The sequence below is a fragment of the Citrus clementina genome, unplaced genomic scaffold (genome assembly GCF_000493195.1).
Source record: "Citrus clementina cultivar Clemenules unplaced genomic scaffold, Citrus_clementina_v1.0 scaffold_4, whole genome shotgun sequence".
NCBI classification, from domain to species: domain Eukaryota; kingdom Viridiplantae; phylum Streptophyta; class Magnoliopsida; order Sapindales; family Rutaceae; genus Citrus; species Citrus x clementina.
Genome location: NW_006262274.1, coordinates 19,658,284 through 19,676,913, shown reverse-complemented (window position 1 = coordinate 19,676,913; position 18,630 = coordinate 19,658,284). Strand labels below are relative to the sequence as shown.

General features: G+C 35.7%; 3 protein-coding genes across 3 annotated transcripts; all 3 read right to left on the bottom strand.

The window, feature by feature from the left end:
• Positions 1-1,593: 1,593 nt before the first annotated feature.
• Positions 1,594-2,057, bottom strand: LOC112099250. Its single transcript, XM_024186467.1, has one exon. The coding sequence runs from the start codon at positions 1,820-1,822 to the stop codon at positions 1,679-1,681; it is 144 nt and encodes a 47-aa protein (XP_024042235.1). The 5' UTR covers positions 1,823-2,057; the 3' UTR covers positions 1,594-1,678.
• A 4,262-nt stretch (positions 2,058-6,319) lies between these two features.
• On the bottom strand, positions 6,320-11,334 carry LOC18044023 (serine/threonine-protein kinase STN7, chloroplastic). Its single transcript, XM_006437674.2, has 10 exons — positions 10,805-11,334; positions 10,637-10,723; positions 10,253-10,375; positions 10,006-10,104; positions 9,339-9,507; positions 9,147-9,240; positions 7,896-7,989; positions 7,734-7,790; positions 6,681-7,094; positions 6,320-6,592 (listed from the first exon to the last, which is right to left on the bottom strand). The coding sequence occupies exons 1-10, from the start codon at positions 11,216-11,218 to the stop codon at positions 6,431-6,433; spliced, it is 1,713 nt and encodes a 570-aa protein (XP_006437737.1). The 5' UTR covers positions 11,219-11,334; the 3' UTR covers positions 6,320-6,430.
• Positions 11,335-13,212: 1,878 nt separating this feature from the next.
• On the bottom strand, positions 13,213-14,442 carry LOC18044022 (probable galacturonosyltransferase-like 3). The gene has a single exon (XM_024186392.1). The coding sequence runs from the start codon at positions 14,265-14,267 to the stop codon at positions 13,239-13,241; it is 1,029 nt and encodes a 342-aa protein (XP_024042160.1). The 5' UTR covers positions 14,268-14,442; the 3' UTR covers positions 13,213-13,238.
• Between the last annotated feature and the right edge of the window lie 4,188 nt (positions 14,443-18,630).

Below are 18,630 nucleotides of genomic sequence, written 5' to 3'. Positions count from 1 at the left end.
AGCCATTATCTATATATAACTATAAAACGCAGAAACTATTGCAATTTGGTCAAAAAGTTGTTTAAAAAAAGGTTAAGGAGATGCAACCCCAACAAAATTTCGTTAATAATTCGCCTTATCGTGAAAGATTATGTGTGACCCTTCTCTCTTTTCTAATAGTTTTATCGTAATTGGGAACACTCAATTAGCTACTAATAAATCTTATATATATATATATATATATATATATAGTTGGATATATTAAACCATATACAAATATGTTATTAATTGTAGTCTATCTTATTTTCCTATGAACTTGACTCATACTCGATGAAAGTTAAAGTTGTCTAATTTATTCATATTATTAACCTAAGTAACACTTAAAAGATAGATAAAATAAAAGAGTGGCTTATATGTAACTGAATAGGTGAAATAAAAAAGTGTATATATCTTTTTTTTTGTCTTAATCACGAGATATCCTATAGAGAGCCCCAGCTGTGGGAAGCACCTTTAAACTCGTACCACAATTCAGACTACAAGTTTCCGCTCGAACCGGGAAGCACAGATTCTCCCAACAAAGGCGACTTCCCTGCTACTCAAACTGGGGAGCAAACCCAGTCAAGCCACTTAAAGGGACTCTATTGCCAGTGAAGCTAACACTTTGTTGGTAAAAAATGTATATATCATGTTGGCTAATATTACATTTTAGACTGATAATATAAACTTAAGATAATACTTAACTCACAAACCAACTTCTAAGTTTAAGTTAGGCTTATGAGCATCTAGATTTTACTCCCACCACCGATATTGTGTGGAGATGTGTCTTTCCTTTTATAAGGAAATTAAAATGAATTCTCATAAATTGTGCAATTTGATTTTTTTTTTCTCCCAATTATTTCGTTTTGAGCTTACACAATAGAGCGTGCTGTAACAGAGCTCTATAGACAAGATTCCAATAAATTGTACTGCAGTTATTTAAAAAATGATAAAGAAATTACTTTATAATGAAAGCCATTTGCGGTGAAGTTAAAGGATGTTATTATATGGAAATAAAAAAGCCTAGGAATTCAGGTGAGAGAAAATAAAACAAACTCCAACTTACATAACTCGTTTCTGTTATCTCTCTCTCCCTCTCTATCTCTTTCGATGTCAAGAATATTAATGGTCATTCATGGAAGTTGCTTCCATTTTGAAATCCTTGAAGTAAATGAATTTGAGGCTGAAACACAAGCGTAAAATGTTGCTTTGACCTTATGCTGATGATCTAAAATATCGATTGTGTATTGCGAAAGACTAAGAGATGCTGTGAAAGAAACAGAAACTTCATTCCATGGCCAAGCTTTTGTTTTCAAGGCAACCCTTCAATGAACATACATACTTGTTTCAAAGAGAGGCAAATACAGAACAAAGAAGAGAGTGTAAAAGAATAAAGAATGTTATATGAGCAACCATGCATAGAGCTTAATTTGTTGATTGATATATATATATATATATATATATATATATATATATCAAACTTTGTAATTCAAAAGATATATCTAGTATATATATCGATATTATAGCTAAGCTAGCCCCTCAGGACTTAGTGATACAAAAATTGTTTCAACTCTCCGATACTATCCGCTGCCGCTATTTACAATCCACCAAAAAGGGAAAAAGAAAAAGAAAGCCCTCAAGGCCGAAGAGAGACAGAGACTCATTAATCATGCCAGCAAAGAAGCATGACGACGCATCTCCTTATAATGTAAAGCTTAGCCCTTTGCTCTCTCAAGACTCCTCCAAACCCTCTGCTTGATAATGATCTTCTCTTTGAGGCTCCCATGCTAGCACTGCTCATCTTCATGGTTTTTTGTTATTCCGAATGAGAGAAAAGAGATTAGAGAGAGAGAGCTTAATTTGCCCTTTGGTCTTCTCTTATTGTGATGAGTTTGGTTTGAATATAGAAGTGGGAATGTGAAGCTGGGGGGCTTCTTATAGTAAGAAGAGGCTGTGGTGAAGGCTCAAATTGGTCGTTTAAAGAGGCAACGATGGGGCATCAAAGGGCGTGCAAGTGCCCCCTAACTCACCACACATTTCTATTTTGACCCCACACAGCACACCCACTTGGAAAAAAATATTGTACAGTTATAAAAATATTGCAAAACAAAAACGAGACCTCTCTCTCTCACCATCTCTCTCTTAATTTATTTATCATACATATGGTCATGTCATACTCTATAGCCTAACTCCTAGTAGGCATCAACAACCAGCATAATGGGTCGGCCATTACTTCAATAAGGTAGCCAATGTCTATAGTAGTTTATGGACTCCCTTTCAATATCTTGATGATAATGTGAATTTTATTTATTTATTTTTGGAAACACTTGATGATAATGTGATTAGATGATAATGTGATTATGCTTTGATGATGAGGCCCTTCTTATCTTTTTTTCCAAATTATCTACCTACTTAGGCAAAAGAGTTCTTTAATTAGTTGAATCCTACGTAACCATGCACATATATTTTAACCGCCTTTTAATTAAGCTTGTTTAAAGGTGATGATGACATGACATTGATTATCTCTTTGACTCCAATATAAAGATGCTGTCATTTTCGTTCCTCTCTGGTGTGTTTAATTTTCATTTTTCTCTTTTTTTTTTTTTTTTTTTGTGTGTGGAGCATCCTTAATGAGTTTATTCCTAAGTTTGTATAATGAAACAAGAACATGACTTCTATTAATCAATCCGAATGTAAACCAAGGCCAAAAAGTTTTTTTGGGTCTGACTCCTTATCAACAAGGAATATAATTAAGTGCAGGTTGGCTCTATGTCTATGTCTACGAAAAATATCTCACTATATCAGAAAAATCGTAATGTTTAATTATTTCCTTCAGCTATAAGATCATTATCTCCATGTAAATATTCTTGGGAGTTCTAAATATTTGACTACACTGAAATAATGAGCTTGAAACGCACATTGTGCACGTTGGATGGGTATGAATACTTATAAAGAGAGTAACGAAAATGATATTACAGTGTAAACTTGGAAGCAGACAAGATGAGAATAAGATCTCACCGACATTGTAATTCTTGAGATCTGCCAGGAATTTGAATCTATTTTACATCTGGCTTAACGTAGGTTGAAATTTTCATCGAACATTTGACAGAGTGGTCACAGTGATGCTCATCACCAGCTTTATATTTATCTATTCATTTGCACATATCACAATCAAAATCGCACCATGCATGCGAGAGTTTGATGCCACTTTGCTATGAACAAATCATACACAATAACAAACATAGATTGAATCTTCAGAGCAATCTAAATCACACTGTATATACATGTAGACGAGTCTCAACTAAGATTTTTTTTTTTTTTCATGAAATTGTTCAATAAAACAAAGCTGTGTGTCTCGATTTATTTTCTTTTCATTTATCTCATTATTATTATAATTAGTCGATACTAAAGTAAGTGTATGATAAAATTTTATTAGATGTACTTAAATTTTAATTATGATTTAAACTGTTTTAATGAGCTTTTAAAGATCATATACTGCTCGTTTATTTACTCATTCGCGACTAAATAATATATATATTGTTCAAGAAAAAACTATGTCGAAATTATGTAATATGCAAGTCACACTTAAGATTCCCTTTGCACTATATTTTACAATTAAAAAGCGGAAAAAGGAGAAGGAGAGAGTGAATTGAGGAGAGGATGAAATTTCAAGGCTATGACCAAGATTCCACTTTAATATTACAAGAACAAGCTTATTAAAATTAACGTTAAGAGCTCAAAGCCCAACCAAAGTGACTGATTAATTAAAGTACAGAGGATAATTAAAAATCTTACTTCATCAAAAGCAAAGCACCACTTGCTTGGTCTCGTGCTTCACCCATTTAGCTTGTGGACATTGTCGTTCTAATAAAATATCTCATAATGAATTTGTTCTGTTCTCTCTTATTAGTTTGCAAGTTAATTACAAGCTGTCAATTCGTCATTTCAGTAGCTCTGGCTCACCAATATCAGCATTTTCTTGCCTTAGTCCGTCCATTTATTTATTTATTTTATTTTCTTTAAGTGTAGACAAGATTTTTAGATGCTGTATATTTTGTTTGTTAACAACTCATAAAACATATCTCATGAATGTTGTTTCATTGATTCGAATTATGGGATCAGTTACCTCAGTTAATTAATTTTTACGACCGACCCTAACTATAACTATAAGATCTTGATAATCAAATTGTCTAGAATTGAATGTGATTTGTAAGATTAATTTATTTTTTATTTTCTGATTATAACTTGTAAGATTAATTAGGATTACAATAACATGATCAGAGCAATATTACATTTATTCATATAAGCATGTTAGCAAATATATAGCATAGAAAAGGGTCATCAAAAGAGTTTAATTTTGTGGTCACACATAGCGGTTGCTTCCATGCAGAAAAATAAAAATATATTAGATGATCGTGGAGTGTTAAACACCTAAAAGCTTTGGGAAATCGAAAAAGCTTAGAGACAGTATTAATAAAAATAACAATGGTAATTAATTAGTCTATGAAATGCACCGTAATCAAAGTGTTACAGTCTTAGATTGAAGTGTCTTATATGTTGGGTAAGCACTAAGCAGTAGTGCATCTGTTTTTATTATATAATGGCCTTGGACCCCTGGTTGTACTGAACAAGAAGGCCAGAGCTGCACGTGAAGTTCTCGTGGTTTACAATGCCACTGCCTCTGATACACTCAACAATTTTAGTATTTGTTATCTTATATCGAAGCTTCAAATCAAATTATTTATCAGTTGCTCCCATCACCTTCTATATTTGTTCAGTTTCTTCTTTGGTCCTTCTTTATTAAGCAACTTCATTTCTTCCCACATGCAGTGTGTGCTTCAATAATTCAACTGGGGGCATGAAGTTAGCATTTTTCGAAATTTTCTAAGTTGAAGTAACAAGTGAGTGATAGTACAATTGTATGAGTTAATTACAGCCTCAATGCCGTACTAAGAGAGATATTAATTGTCAGGTCAAACTTGTGCGTATGTGGACTCCATTGCCAGCAAGGTTATTACTGCCAGCTTATGTGCTTGTTAATAATGTACTGAAGAGTTTAACTTACTCAAGAGGCACATTATTGTGATTTTTTCTTTGAGTAATGATACAGCCACAAATTCTTGTACAAATTTATTTTGTACAAACTGATGTGGCATGATAAGATTGGTTGAATGAAAATATAAATTAATAAAAACAAATCATGTGGGCCAAGTGATATTTAATTCAACCAATCTTATCATGCCACATCAGTTTGTACAAAATAAGTTTGTACAAGAGTTTGTGGCTGTATCATTACTCTTTTTCTTTTATATACTGATGTATTACAATCAGAGTATAATTGATATTAATAATAAAAAATGAGTCGAGACCCTCCTTAATAATTTTATTATAGCACAACTTAAAGATTAACCCTCATTTAATATTAGAGGGAGATTTATTCTATCTTAAATGTAAAGAGACAGATAAACCCCTACATAAAAAATGAGTCGAGTCCCAAAAATAAATATTAGGTACATAGGTTGCCAGTGGGCTAGAAGCCCATTGGACACATTATTGTGATTAGTGAAAGAGTTGCAGTGGCATCAGTGGCTAGTTTGAGACTGTATAATGCTTGGGCTCCATCAACGACAATTATGAAATGAAAGCACTAGTTGTCAAGTGAAAGTGGATAGATGTTTAAAAATCCTAGCTCCTCAAGTTGAATAAGCGCAACTTAGAAACTTTTAATTTCCGAAACAAAATTGTTAGTGTCCAGTAAGCACTTTTAAATTTGGTTTGGAAGTGCCGAAAACTTTAACTACTTAGCCTTAGAAGCACCATTCCGAGCCTTATTGAATGAGAGTTTTTGGGACTGGTGTATTGTCCCATGTACAATTAAAGTCCATGCAGCGGATGGCAACCTTGCTTGCTTGATCTTCATGTAAGTATGGCCTAAATACAAGCAGAGTCCCATAGATTAGAAAATACCGGGGTTCTCCCAACAAACTACAAGATGTTTGTAGATTAGAAATATTAACAATTCAGAGTCCTACAACAGATTAGGCATTTTCAGGGCGGTTTCTGATGAAATTTAAAACCAGGGGATCCATTAGAATTTAAATCTTACAATGTACGTCACATAGTACAACATTCCAGGTTACCACGCAAGGGAGCATCAAGAAAACTGGCGCAAGATGAGAAACTTTGATGCTTCATGGCAGTTTCTGCTCATTTAGGATGATTATTCTATAAACTTATCATTAATGAAGGAGTTCGCACGTGCGTTCAAAGAGTTCCAGGTATGTTGCTATAAGGTTCCAGCTAGTTTCTTACATTTCAAGTCATTCCGTTTACTCTATTCCATTAGAACAGTCGGTTCAAATTAATACACAAAATTTACAGAAAGAGAAAAATTGAATATGTGTATTTACAGTGTTCATTCCTCTCTTGGGATCCACCGGCTCCACCATAGACTCTTTTGGCGTATGTTAAACTCATCCATGCTCTCATTCAGTGTCCTTACAATCCTTCTCTGCAGTTTAAGGGCTGAAGCAAGAGCGTTTCTCTGAGCACTTCCCTTCCGCTGCGGCTTTATTTCCTACACAACAAGGAACAGAATGGTGAAATATTGTTTACTTGCAATATTCACGATGAAATTGATATTCGAGCATAGTTCAGACACTGACTCTCAGCTCCTGAAGCTGGGCTTCTGTGAAGCCACCTTCCTTCTCTGTTCCCGATTTTGCCATTCGCTGAATTACCCACTCGGCAGCTTCACTGTAATCCTGTTGTGTGGCTCGGAAGAATTGCAACCGTAGGTTCTGCATGAAGGACAAAGCTAATAGCCCTTCCCTATCAAAGTAGGGATGAGCTAGAGCTGTTTTTGCACTGATTCTTTGCCGTGCTTTGTATCTAACCATCGAAGTCAAAAGTTCCCATCCTATGCCACCATCTATGTCTAACAATTGAAAGCCCTTGCGGAGATCAGGGCTGGCACGAGGCTCTACAGTTTTCCTCCATGCGCTCAAGTCATAGTCACACCTCTTCAGCTGACGGTTGAATTGTATGAGGCCACTGTCTGTGCGTAGTCCCGGGAATGCCTATAAAAATGAAACAGTTACATCATGTAGTAAGCTAAATCAGCAAAATCCTGAGGTTTGCCCAAAGCAGCCATGTATTATCCATAAAAGTTATATTTGGTGTAACTAGGGAATAGCCAGTTGGTCTACCTCTTGCAGTGGAAGCAAGAGATCGGGATAGATTCCCCCTCACACCAACCTTAGTGGGGGAAGTTCTTTAATTTGTGTTGTGCACAGGATGGGGTGGAATTAGGGTGTGCGAAATGCAAAAAGAATGAACAAATAAAATCTGAATCTAACTCGGGCAAATATGGCGGAAGTCCACTGCTATTTCCAGAGCTAATGTTAAAGATAGGAATTTACGGTCTCCATATGTTTATAATGCTTACGAGTTTAATCAGTAGAATTATTCAAGGACTTCCAAGGTTTTATACATCCTATTTAGTTTCTATTAAAACTTCAAAATCTAAAACCCAATGGCTAAGTTGTAGCTGTTTTATCATACAGTATGTTTTCTACGAAGTGTATTAACAACTGGTGATAGCCTAAAAGTGAAAGACCAAGATCAAAACTAAGACCAACTTATAAGAGTTCATATAAAAGTTACAGTGAATAAGCCAATGGACAAGAATGTAAACAGAGCCTTCTGACAGTACATACCATTTGCAGGAATATAAGGCCAGCACTGTAGATATCAAATCTATCTGGCAAATTGAGCTGTTAAAAGAACAATATGATCAAATCTAACAAGAAGGACAACTTTCAATAAATAAAGCCAACTAATGACAATAGACTTGGGATGTGTCACGGTGAACACTGCACCTGCCAGAGGACGGGAGAAAGTGCAGTTGCAACCGGAGCTGAGGGAGCAGAGGGAGTCTGTGTGCTCATGATGTACTGCTCTGGTGCAGCATACCTGAAAGAAAGAAGCAGTAGAAGGTTATGAATCCTATATGATATAGAAACTTAGAAACGTCACACCAAATTCAGTGGGGTATCAATTTGGGTATCAAGTAAAGATTTTACTCCTGAGGGCATATTGAACTCAATGCAGGTGCTGGTTTTAAGAACTAATTCTAAATAATGGTAATAGTTGTGTCGGTTGAAGGAAATGATAATAGCATATCAGTCTCATTTTCGGCTATAATTCTATTTCTTCATAGTTGCAGGGAACTGGGTGTCACTTAAATGTAACTGAAAATGGTTGTTATTTAAACATGGTTTACATCAAACCAATATTCTGTTTTAGAATGACTAAAAGGAGAAAAAAAAATAGAAATGCTTGGCACTGATAAAAAATTTCAAGAACTGGTTCGTTTAGACTTCTGATAAATTTTATATAAGCCATTATTCTTCCATTTTTGGTCCAGAACTTGAAATGATTCAACCATATTTCATAGCAATTAACTAAGTCGATATAATCTTTCAAATGCCTATTTCAAACTAGGGCAGTTTCAATTTCATACAGAACCTACTTTATGTTTTATTTGGTTATTATGACAACTTTCCACATTCCAGACAGAATCTGCCTTTGAGTGATTATGCAATATCAGGTGAAAAGCTTTGTTAAGTCCGTCATTTTTGTTAGCCATTTGTATGCCTCTTCGGGGTTCAAGTGCAAAGAAAAATTGCTTTTAAGAATAATAAATTTTCAAAGTCATGCATGTCTGTACCCTATTCATTACAGATTATGAAGATGTATCTTGAACATCAATCATTTCTCTACCCATGAAATACTTGCTTAAATTTGGACTTCTGACGTTGAAAAGTCGGAAGATGCAACATGCTACCCGCTGCAGCAACATATTTAGAACAGTTTTGCTGAACAACTAAATCTATCCAAGACAAAAGGGGATGGCCACAGATAATCTCTAGGAAAAAGCCATCATAAATATTCTAGCAATTAGAATGACTGAACTATTAACAGCTGGAAAATCAACAAAGATTTATTTATTTGATAAAGAGATTCAATTGCTGAGAGTGAAGGCATTCTCTTGGGAGAATCCAACCAGCTTACTATACGAAGAGACGAGGGCCCTATTTACTTAAATTACATGATAGGAAAGAAAATACCTAGGATCCAAAAGAAATTCCTTCGGAATATAGTTGATGCCCACTCGCAGATCCGCTGCAGCTCCAAGATCAATGATCTTGAATGTACGTGAACCTGCCCATGTTTAAATGGTTATATAAAATTATCAATCATAGTAAAATCAAACTAATCCAATTTTTTTCTTTGCCTTCCAGAGAGATCAAATTTATTACCTTCAGAGAAAATAACATTCTGTGGCTTAATATCCCTATGCACAATGCCAGTCGAATGAAGACCATCCAATGCAAATAAGATCTGGCTCATGATAGTTTGAATGATTCTATTTTCTCTTTCAATTCCTTTAGGCAAGTCTTGGACCTCACCAAGAATCAATGTTTGTACCTGGCATTTTAAGCATCACAAGAGTTGGTATTTGGGAAGCTAAACTGTAACAAGAGTTACTGCAGAATTGTCAAGATAAGAATATGTGGCAAAGCTCACACAATTACTCTTTATATACATATAAAAAAATATATATATAATAATAATAATAGCAGTTGAAAAAGGATTTGAATTTTAAGGTCCTTCCTCTCTAAATAGTAAAAGAGGACTTAAGAATAACATTAAAACATAAGGGAAACAGTCTCCAAGTGGCTGGATGGAAAATTTTCCTTGCAAGTAGAAAGATCATTTTATCTAAATTTCATTGGAAAAGACAAGATCAGCAGAAAGAATCAAAGATCTATAGTTGGCGGTATGGTTCATAACATAAAATTCTCAGACTGACAAGGCATGGTAAGTTTCACCCAAAAAAAAAAAAAAAAGAGGATTTAAACTCATGCAAGAATAGTTTCAACCACTTATACAATACACAAAGGCTGATGGGAGGAGAGTACCAACATTGTAGGGGAACTCTCTGCTTATCATCAAATCTGCAAGTGTGGCCTCTCCTTCATACCGCCATATAAGCCAGTATTCACCTCCTTTTTTCGAAGAATTCTAAAACCAATTTCATCATAACAATTCCGGTCACAAGGAAGAAAAAGAAAACAGAAATTATCATGTGCTGTCAACGTACATATTTTCATTTCTTGAGATGATAATACCCTTAATTCATATGGTAGAAGTAGTCATAATAGAGCAAGACCTCAAAAAAGCCGTATACAAAATCAGCACAGCAGTTTGCACAAGCTCTTCGAACACGCTCATTCATCCAAATTTCCACTGCACCATATTCAGTAGCCTTCTTCAAGACCAAGTCACCATCATTCTAATCACAACCAAAAAGCAATTAGCACACACTAATTCACAGTAAATTAAGTAAGGTTTGCTATTATTTCCATGTTTGGTAAAACCAATCAAACAGAATCAATTCACTATTGACGATATATTGGGCATAGAATCCACTGAAGTTCAACGTAAATAAGTTTTGGTTCCAACTTAAACCAACCAAAAGGATAAACATTAGTTCAAAGGAAATTTGAACATACCCAGAAGCAACAATGAAAGTAGGAAAATCAAAAGTTTCTACCTTGGAAGAAGGCTTCTTAGCCAAGGAAGCTCTATAAACAACGCCAAAAGCTCCCTCACCCAACTTTTTTCCCAAAACAAAATCATCCTGCCAACAAAAACCAAAACGATTAACGTTCAATAACACAAAATCTATCAAAACTTGCAGAATAAGCCAAAAATTACTAACCTTCCTATAAGTGGTTCGAAATAGCCTTTCGACAAAAGCAAGCACAAACATGTCAAAAAACCCAGGAGCCACGCCGGGGGTGGCCCAGAGATAAGAAATAGCACTAAGAGCCAAAGCCACACCAGGTGCAGTAATTGTCAGACCATTGGACTTAGGCAAAGTGCTTCTGTATATGATATCACCACACTCCATGACTGTGCATGGCAAACCCACTCCCACACCCAGAAACACATCGCGAGCTGTATCAATCAGCTCAGCTTTTGTCGTCAAACTTGAGCTAATATTGTTTTTTGAAAAGGGTTTGATTAGTACTAGCCTTTTTCCAAGAAATGGAGATGACGGGGGCTTTGATTTTGGAGTACTTCGGCGATTGATTAGTACTAGAGTAGCACTTCCTGATGCAACCGTGGCCATGTTTCTGCTGCAGAGTGAGGCTCTGCTCGCGTTAATTTGCTGACTCGCTTACTTGGAGAAACTTCAAATTCAGGCCACAAGTCTCTGTGAGTTTTTGCTAGATTTTTTTTTTTTTTTTTAAATTTTCATTTCTGTTTTCGGCCTTCATGGTGATAGTTATTACAGGTATTTTTTGTGGAGGGAAATTGCTGAAGTGGATTGCAGAGACACGTGCACCGCAAATGACACGCAAACATTAAATAAAGTTGGGCTAGGATCGATTTGGGCTAACGATGTGAATTATTCCACTAGGGCGGCTAGGCTGGACTGGCTGAATTTGAAGGCCTGATTTGGATCTGATCTACATCCATTTTTAAGATCTTGACCCAACAATGTTTTACATTTTTTTTTAATTTTTTTTTTAACTAACAATTTTCAATGCTTTTCATTTTTGTACTACAAGTATTCATTCTACTTCTTAATTTTTAGGTCTTCAGTAGAATAAACAGTTGAATTTTGTGTCAAAATTGTGTAAGTTGAAATTATTCATGCGTTGACAATAATTTTAATTTAATTCCCTCTCATGTACCAAAGCAATGTAGCAAATTAATTTTATCAGTAGAGAGTGAGTGAAATTGAAGATTGCTTTTGAATTCGCAGAAAAAATTGACGCGCAATCAAAGAGAAATTTTTGGTTTGACTCAAGGATCTTATTAATAATTGGTTAAACTCCTAGAATATTGCTCTTTGTTTATTCAATCTTTGTCCCATGAGTGTTGATAATGGATTTAGATTTAGTACTGAACTAGATTTATACCATATTAAGATTATTAGTTATTTAATAAGAAATAATATAATAAAATACACAAATGATAGAATGTTATAAGAAAAAATAAGTACAACTCAACTCAGTGCTATATATAAATTGTTTATAATATTCGTGTTTACATAGCGAGGAGTTTCTCGGTTACTTAATTAAATGCGGACAACTGTTTTTTATACCGATGAGCTTCGGATGGCCGTGGCCTGCCTATGAGGAAATACTGGGGTAAGCTGGAATCTTACAAGGAGATTCGAGGCTGGGGGCTTATTTTGTCCGCATTTATTGGCCCATCCTCGTAGCTCACCTCTTAGGGAAATAATTTTGGACTATGAAGCAGCCTGAAAACGTGTCTTGAATCCCTAGCTCATTTCCAATTTGAAGGGATTTCTAATTTCTAACAGAAGAAAAAATCTTTCAGGCAGAAAACTCACCATTATAACCTATCCCAATTCAGTAACCAGTACGCACTTGCAATGCGCCAAGAAGGGCCCATGCATTTATAAGGACGCCGTAATTTGCTTGTTGCAACCTGCAGCTTTCCCACGTCTTGGGTCCTTCGTCACAATTGTTGCAGCATGTACCATTGAGATTTGAGCTAGCTAAAAAAAAAAACATGTAACTTAGGGCAATTTTAGACACTGTCATTTGGTTCTTTGGCGCGCGCACCCACTTATATACTATAGCAGCACAACCCATGTCAATTATCAATCATTTGCTGATTTTTGGAAAAAGATAAAGCGTAGCTACGAGTGGCAAGATGAAATTTTTGATGGCCTCCATTTGTCATATTGGGATCAGAGAATCCACATTACATGTACATACATCATCTAGCAAACATACAAACGAACTTTAATCAAATAATGTATGGAGAAAAAAGAAAAAAAAAAAAAGGAAAAATAGAAAAGCGAAAGTAGAACCACCTAGATTGAAACCTTCCACACCCCTTTTCATATTAATATGGTTTATCAACAAACCAAAAAAAACAAAAACGCTCTACATACATCGACCATCATCGAATCTCCCATTCTCCCACCTACTACTAGTGCCACTCACACCGCTACATTTACCACATACAAATGCATGCATGCCGATCGTCATCAATTGATCAGCTAGCGATCATCAGTCCTTCCACGATCCACCCACCGAATCACAGCCCTTAATCACGCCCCTCTTTAACGGCCCCTTGTTGTCGTAAACCCCGAAACTCCCCTTTTTTTATCAGCTATCAGAGAACAAGGACTTGTGACGAAACAGGTCATACGGGGCCCACAACGAATCCAACGGACACGGCTTCTTCGAGTCAATCCTCAGCCAGGGCTTCCCTTTGCCACTCCAGTGAAGCAAACTCACTGGACCCGGGTGCAGATTCCTACACAGGCCTTCCAGATTGTCCCCGCCAAGCCCGTGCTGGTTCCACCTGTGCTCCACGCCTTCCACGTCACCAGCAAACACGAGCAGAAACGGAGGCAACGAACCCAGCTCGTAAATTCTGTACTTCTTTTGCACTCTCATCCAGTACTCCAATTTCTCTGTGTACCTTCCTTCTCTCCATTTCCTCAAATCAATCACCATCACTCCCGTGTTAAAATAACACGGCCTCCTCCCTTTAACGGTCCCGGAAAACACAGGGTTCGACCAGAACTTTGACGTGAAATAGTTGGTAAAGTTAGCGTGACAGTACTCCGGCGCACCAAGCACGCGTCCTCTCAAATTGATGCTCCACAATTTTGCCACGTCATCGACCACTATGAGGTCCGAGTCAAAGTAAATAATGCGGCCAACGGTCAACGGCAAAAGATCGGCCAGGTAGATTCTAGCGTAATTCAACGGCTGATCCAACGCTTGACGAATCGAGTACGAGATCTTGCCTTTCACTAGATTGGTGTCGAAGCGATAGATTTCGAAGTTTAGGTAAGGGAATGTGGCGGTGATCGTGCGGCTCAGCTCGAGTCGCTGCCGCTGCGTGCTGATGAAGTGGAAGACGATGTTTTCGGGACACGTGGCGTGTTGAAGGACGGAGAAGACGCCGGCGACTGAGCCGCGGAGGTACGTCGAGTCGAGAGTCATGGATATGTGGATGATTGATGGATTGTGAGATCTTCTGTCCAGCGCAGACCATGTCGCTTTCGGACATTCTCTGCCGTTTCGAAATGCCGGTGCTTCTCTAAACCGAGGAAGCTCGCCTGAGATTGCGGGGAAAATTATAGTAAAAAATATCAACAAACGAGACTCAAATTTTAGTCTCATAGTGAAGTGCGAGCAAGCAAGAGTGAGAGTTTTTTTTTTTTTTTTTCCCTCTTTTTTCTGGGTTGTGAGGCTTTTGTTTAGACAAAAATGAAAGAAAGATAAGGGGTGAGAAGGAATAGAAGGACGGAGTGAGAGAGTGTGGACCAAGCCAGGCTGGCAACGACGCGTTCTTTATCTTGTCTTGTGAGATCATATGTGTTCACAAGAATTAAATAGACTGTGATGATCCTGTGGTGGTGATTGCACGTTATGGATATCTGTCACCGTACCCTGAGATCCGTACATCAGATGTTATTTAGTGTTAAATTACTGGGTTCACTAACGACACAGCGGCACCAGCGGTGGTGATTTTACTACAATTTGTAATTAACGTGAGGGTGTCGGTATAGAACAAAGATGTTCTCAGACGCAACTTTACCTCGTGTACGCACGGTCTAATTCGAAAATCGGGTAACAGAATGAAGGCGAATGTTGCTTAGAGCAACAGAAGAGTGGAATGTGATGTTCACGTGGCAATTTGTGAGTAGACATATGGTACGTGATCGTAATCAATGTGTCGTACCTACCGTCTTATTCAGCAATTACCCAGGTCTCGTAAATTTTTGTCGCTAATTAATTAAGGTCGCTTGTCAGGTAAATTAGCTACTCAGATTGATCCACACCGTTGGATCAGTTTTGAGGAATGTGACACCGTAGATGGGGAGATTCATTTGTCTCGGACAAGGGAACCCTCAAATTCGATTGATTGAGTTTGGAGCTCGATGCTTTTACATGTAGCGTTTGATCCAAGTTTTCTGAGATAATTAAATGATTGAAATAAATGAATCAGATCCTAGGCAGCCTAAGCTTCAACAATACTTCAATTTATACGGTAATTTTTTTTATTATATTATATGAAATTATTGTTCACGTTAAAATTCATATTACATGAGATTACTACTAACATTAATATCATATTATTATTAATATTTATAATTATTAATATTAATTTATATTAAATCTTATATAGCACTACCTAAATTTTATTATCTTTAATATTCGAAGAACGTGCCTTAATGAAAAAATTATTTTTATTATTAATTTTATTATGCCTTCACTCAATTATTTTTCATAATTAAGGAAAAAATTAAGTCTCACAATTTATATGATAAAATTGAAGTGCTTTTTGCATGTTACAAAAGATATGAAATGGTTGTTGAGTTCTAATTACATAAGATGACTGAGCCCACTGGTTGGGTAGTAAAATTTCTTAATGAGTTCGAGTTCACATCTAGAATTCATATTCTTCGTCTTGCTATGTTTCAATTTGTGGCTCCCAATAAAAAAAGATTGCTTTGCAAATTGATTTGTGTATTATTTAGTAGCAACATTTATAATGCCTAATTTTTTACTTCAATATGATGCCTTTTATTTTACATGAGAGAAATTTTAAAATATCAAAAGTATCACATCAACCGTACAATAACTAAATAAAGATAATGTTATTATATTAAATTTATTTATATGTGTTACACATTTACTAGTTGTATACTTCTATTAGCGCTGATGTGCCTTAAACTTCCTCAATCGGATCTTGAGCTCCTCAATATTATGAATTTAGACTTCCGTAAAACTTGTTGCGGCAGCATTTTGATTGGGTTTAGGGCTGAAGCCTGAAGGAAAGAGGGGGGAAAAAAAAAGAAAAGAAAAGTTGAGGGTGATCATAAAAAATTCACCAATTAACTACAAAAAGACAATCAGTTATGCAAAATTCTTTCAAGAAATTTGTTTCAATAATTAAAAGTGGTTGCGCAGCGCTTTATCAAAGCTTGATTGGCTAAATTTTTCAATCGAGTCGAAGTGACTAGCATGCTTAAATGCACAAACGCGGAGCTGCCTCGTCACTAACGATTTGGCAAAATTTATACGGGCGTTGGACTCGAAGGTGTCGAGACAATTTATATTGGCTAGGGAGGGAAAAACAGCTGGCCACGAATCATTAGGAATTAAAATAAATGACGTATAGTCAATCTCAACTAACAGTGAGAATAGACGGGATGAGAATCGTTGATAATGTTCATTTATTTTATTTTTTGTGGATAAAATGTTTATTTATTTATTTACTAAAAATACAAAAGATAATAACATGAATGAATGGAAATGAAATTGAAGTGGATCTCATAAAATTAAGAATGAAGAATGTGAATTCAATTTTTATGGTAGAGGTGTTAAGTGAGAATGAGAATAAGAAATGAGAATGAAGAGTGAATTGATATTTATAATGAAAATTAAAAATTATTTTTATCCCGTTTAATAATAATAATAATAATAAAACAACAACATTCATTATTTTTATTGTTATTATTGTTTTTGTTGGTGTTAACAATATTATTTTAGAGGATGACGATGATAATCAAAATTATCATAATAAATAATGATAATAATCAATTAATATTATTTTAGTAACATGCAATCTATTCCCGTTATAAGATAAAGTAAGTAAATCAATGGTAATACAACTCATTTCAATTTTGATTTAAAATAAACAATTAATTTTGGTTTTCGTTCCTTATTTCCATCACAATCCATTTCAATTTTAGCCTATTCCTATAACCCATTGGCAAACTTACTAAAAGTTTTAAGTCAATTTAGACATGTGCTCATAGAAAATTAAGAAGAGAACAAAAGTATGAAAAACCCGTGACAAAGGATATTTATCTTTTCTTTTTCTTTTTTTGAATCTTTGGAATTTTCTTCAATAATATAATTTTTACATTTTTTTGCCAAAAATCCTTAAAACTGATTAAAAGACAAAAAAAGAAAAAGAAGAAGAAAAATCATTATTTTGTCGTGGCTTATTCATTTAAAATTTGCTGGTCCTCATAAATGGACACAACACTAGTTTGTGTTATTAGAATGCGGTATTGCCCCATGCACCTTCTTTTGCAGTTTGCAAAACGCCAATGAATGAGTAGACGTCAAGATGGACCGGTGGGTTCCATAGAGAGACGGACTGCGTAAGAAATGCTAAAGTTTAAGTGATGGGTTCCCAATTCCAAATCCCACTACCCAGGCCATTTCCCATTTTCTTAAGGCCCATTAGCTTGGCAGGTGTAGATTTAGCCAATTTCGATTGGGGGTAGGAAAAAAAGAAATGGGATTTATTATTTAGCTACATATATATAATGTAATAATATTTGATGCGTCATGCATACATAATACATTTGAGGAAGTAGGTGAGGCATCCACATAAAGAAAATGTAAATGGGGGTCTCAATAAAGTTGGTCGCGTCAAAATTCAATCTTTCTCTAATGGCCAACATCGAAAAGCTTCCACCATATTTCTTTTTATCTATATCTGTGTCCGTCTGCAAATGGCCCTTTGGCACCAGGTGTTTTCAAAGCGGGCATTTTCTTTTCTTTTCACACTGCAATTGGCTTTTCCCAGTCGTGGTTCATTACCCTGATATTTTATGAGGGGCAAAGAAAAGGCTAAAATGCAGATGGTTATTATCAGTTTCGCATAAAGATCAACCGAAAGGGTAGCTCTCTTGTTTCTGGACGACCGTTTGATTTCGGGGCATGCAGTGGCCCTGGGATTTCATCATCGTAATAATAATAATTGATAATACCTCTCTATAAGCATCTACTAATAATGGCGTCATATTCACAGAAGGGAAGAAATTTTGGCTAAGCAGTTAAGCAGTACTCGCCCTCATAATCAGCGGCACAGCACATGTCCAGCCTCAATTCATGGCTTAAACTAATGTACCGAATTTCACCGTTATATTTCTACAACGTTTGACTTGTACGTATCTAATGTAGGTTCCTCACTTTTCTCCATATTAGTTTTGACTATTCAGTGCCACTGACCCCGATGGGAGCTCTTAACTGTGCTCTGTTGACAAATTTGAAGCCGAAATGGCAATATACATAGCTTATACTCATATGGTTACGAGTAATTCAACTATTTCCAAAATTTACGGGTTGAAAATCTAGATAGTTGGTAAACTATTAAGCTTTGATGAAGATCTCAAAATCCAATAACCTCTCACCCTTTTCAAAATAGACAAAGATCTAGTGTTTAGTTGAGTTTTTATTGAGTACTGAATCAACGGTCGTTACGAAAAGAAATAAAAAATAAAAATACAAAATAAATCTTGACCATCAATTCTTTACTTAGCAAAAAATAAGTTCAATATTGAATCTTAATTCTTTCGTAATTCTCTAAATTGTCTCACACTTTCAATCTCACCAATCACACACAAAAACTATATATAGGATCTAAAAACGCTCCAACTTACATCCATGAGTGCACAAATTATTTTAATTAAATTCCTAATTTAATTTTATATATCATTCGGATCTAAAAACTAAAGATGAG

Coding starts and splice junctions, on each gene's coding strand:
- LOC112099250 (XM_024186467.1), bottom strand. CDS start 1,822: ATGAAGATGAGCAGTGCTAGCATGGGAGCCTCAAAGAGAAGATCATTA.
- LOC18044023 (XM_006437674.2), bottom strand. CDS start 11,218: ATGGCCACGGTTGCATCAGGAAGTGCTACTCTAGTACTAATCAATCGC. Junction 10,724..10,804: donor TTCGAACCACTTATAGGAAG/GTTAGTAATTTT, acceptor TTTTGTTGGCAG/GATGATTTTGTTTTGGGAAA. Junction 7,791..7,895: donor TTTCTCCCGTCCTCTGGCAG/GTGCAGTGTTCA, acceptor TTCTTTTAACAG/CTCAATTTGCCAGATAGATT.
- LOC18044022 (XM_024186392.1), bottom strand. CDS start 14,267: ATGAGACTAAAATTTGAGTCTCGTTTGTTGATATTTTTTACTATAATT.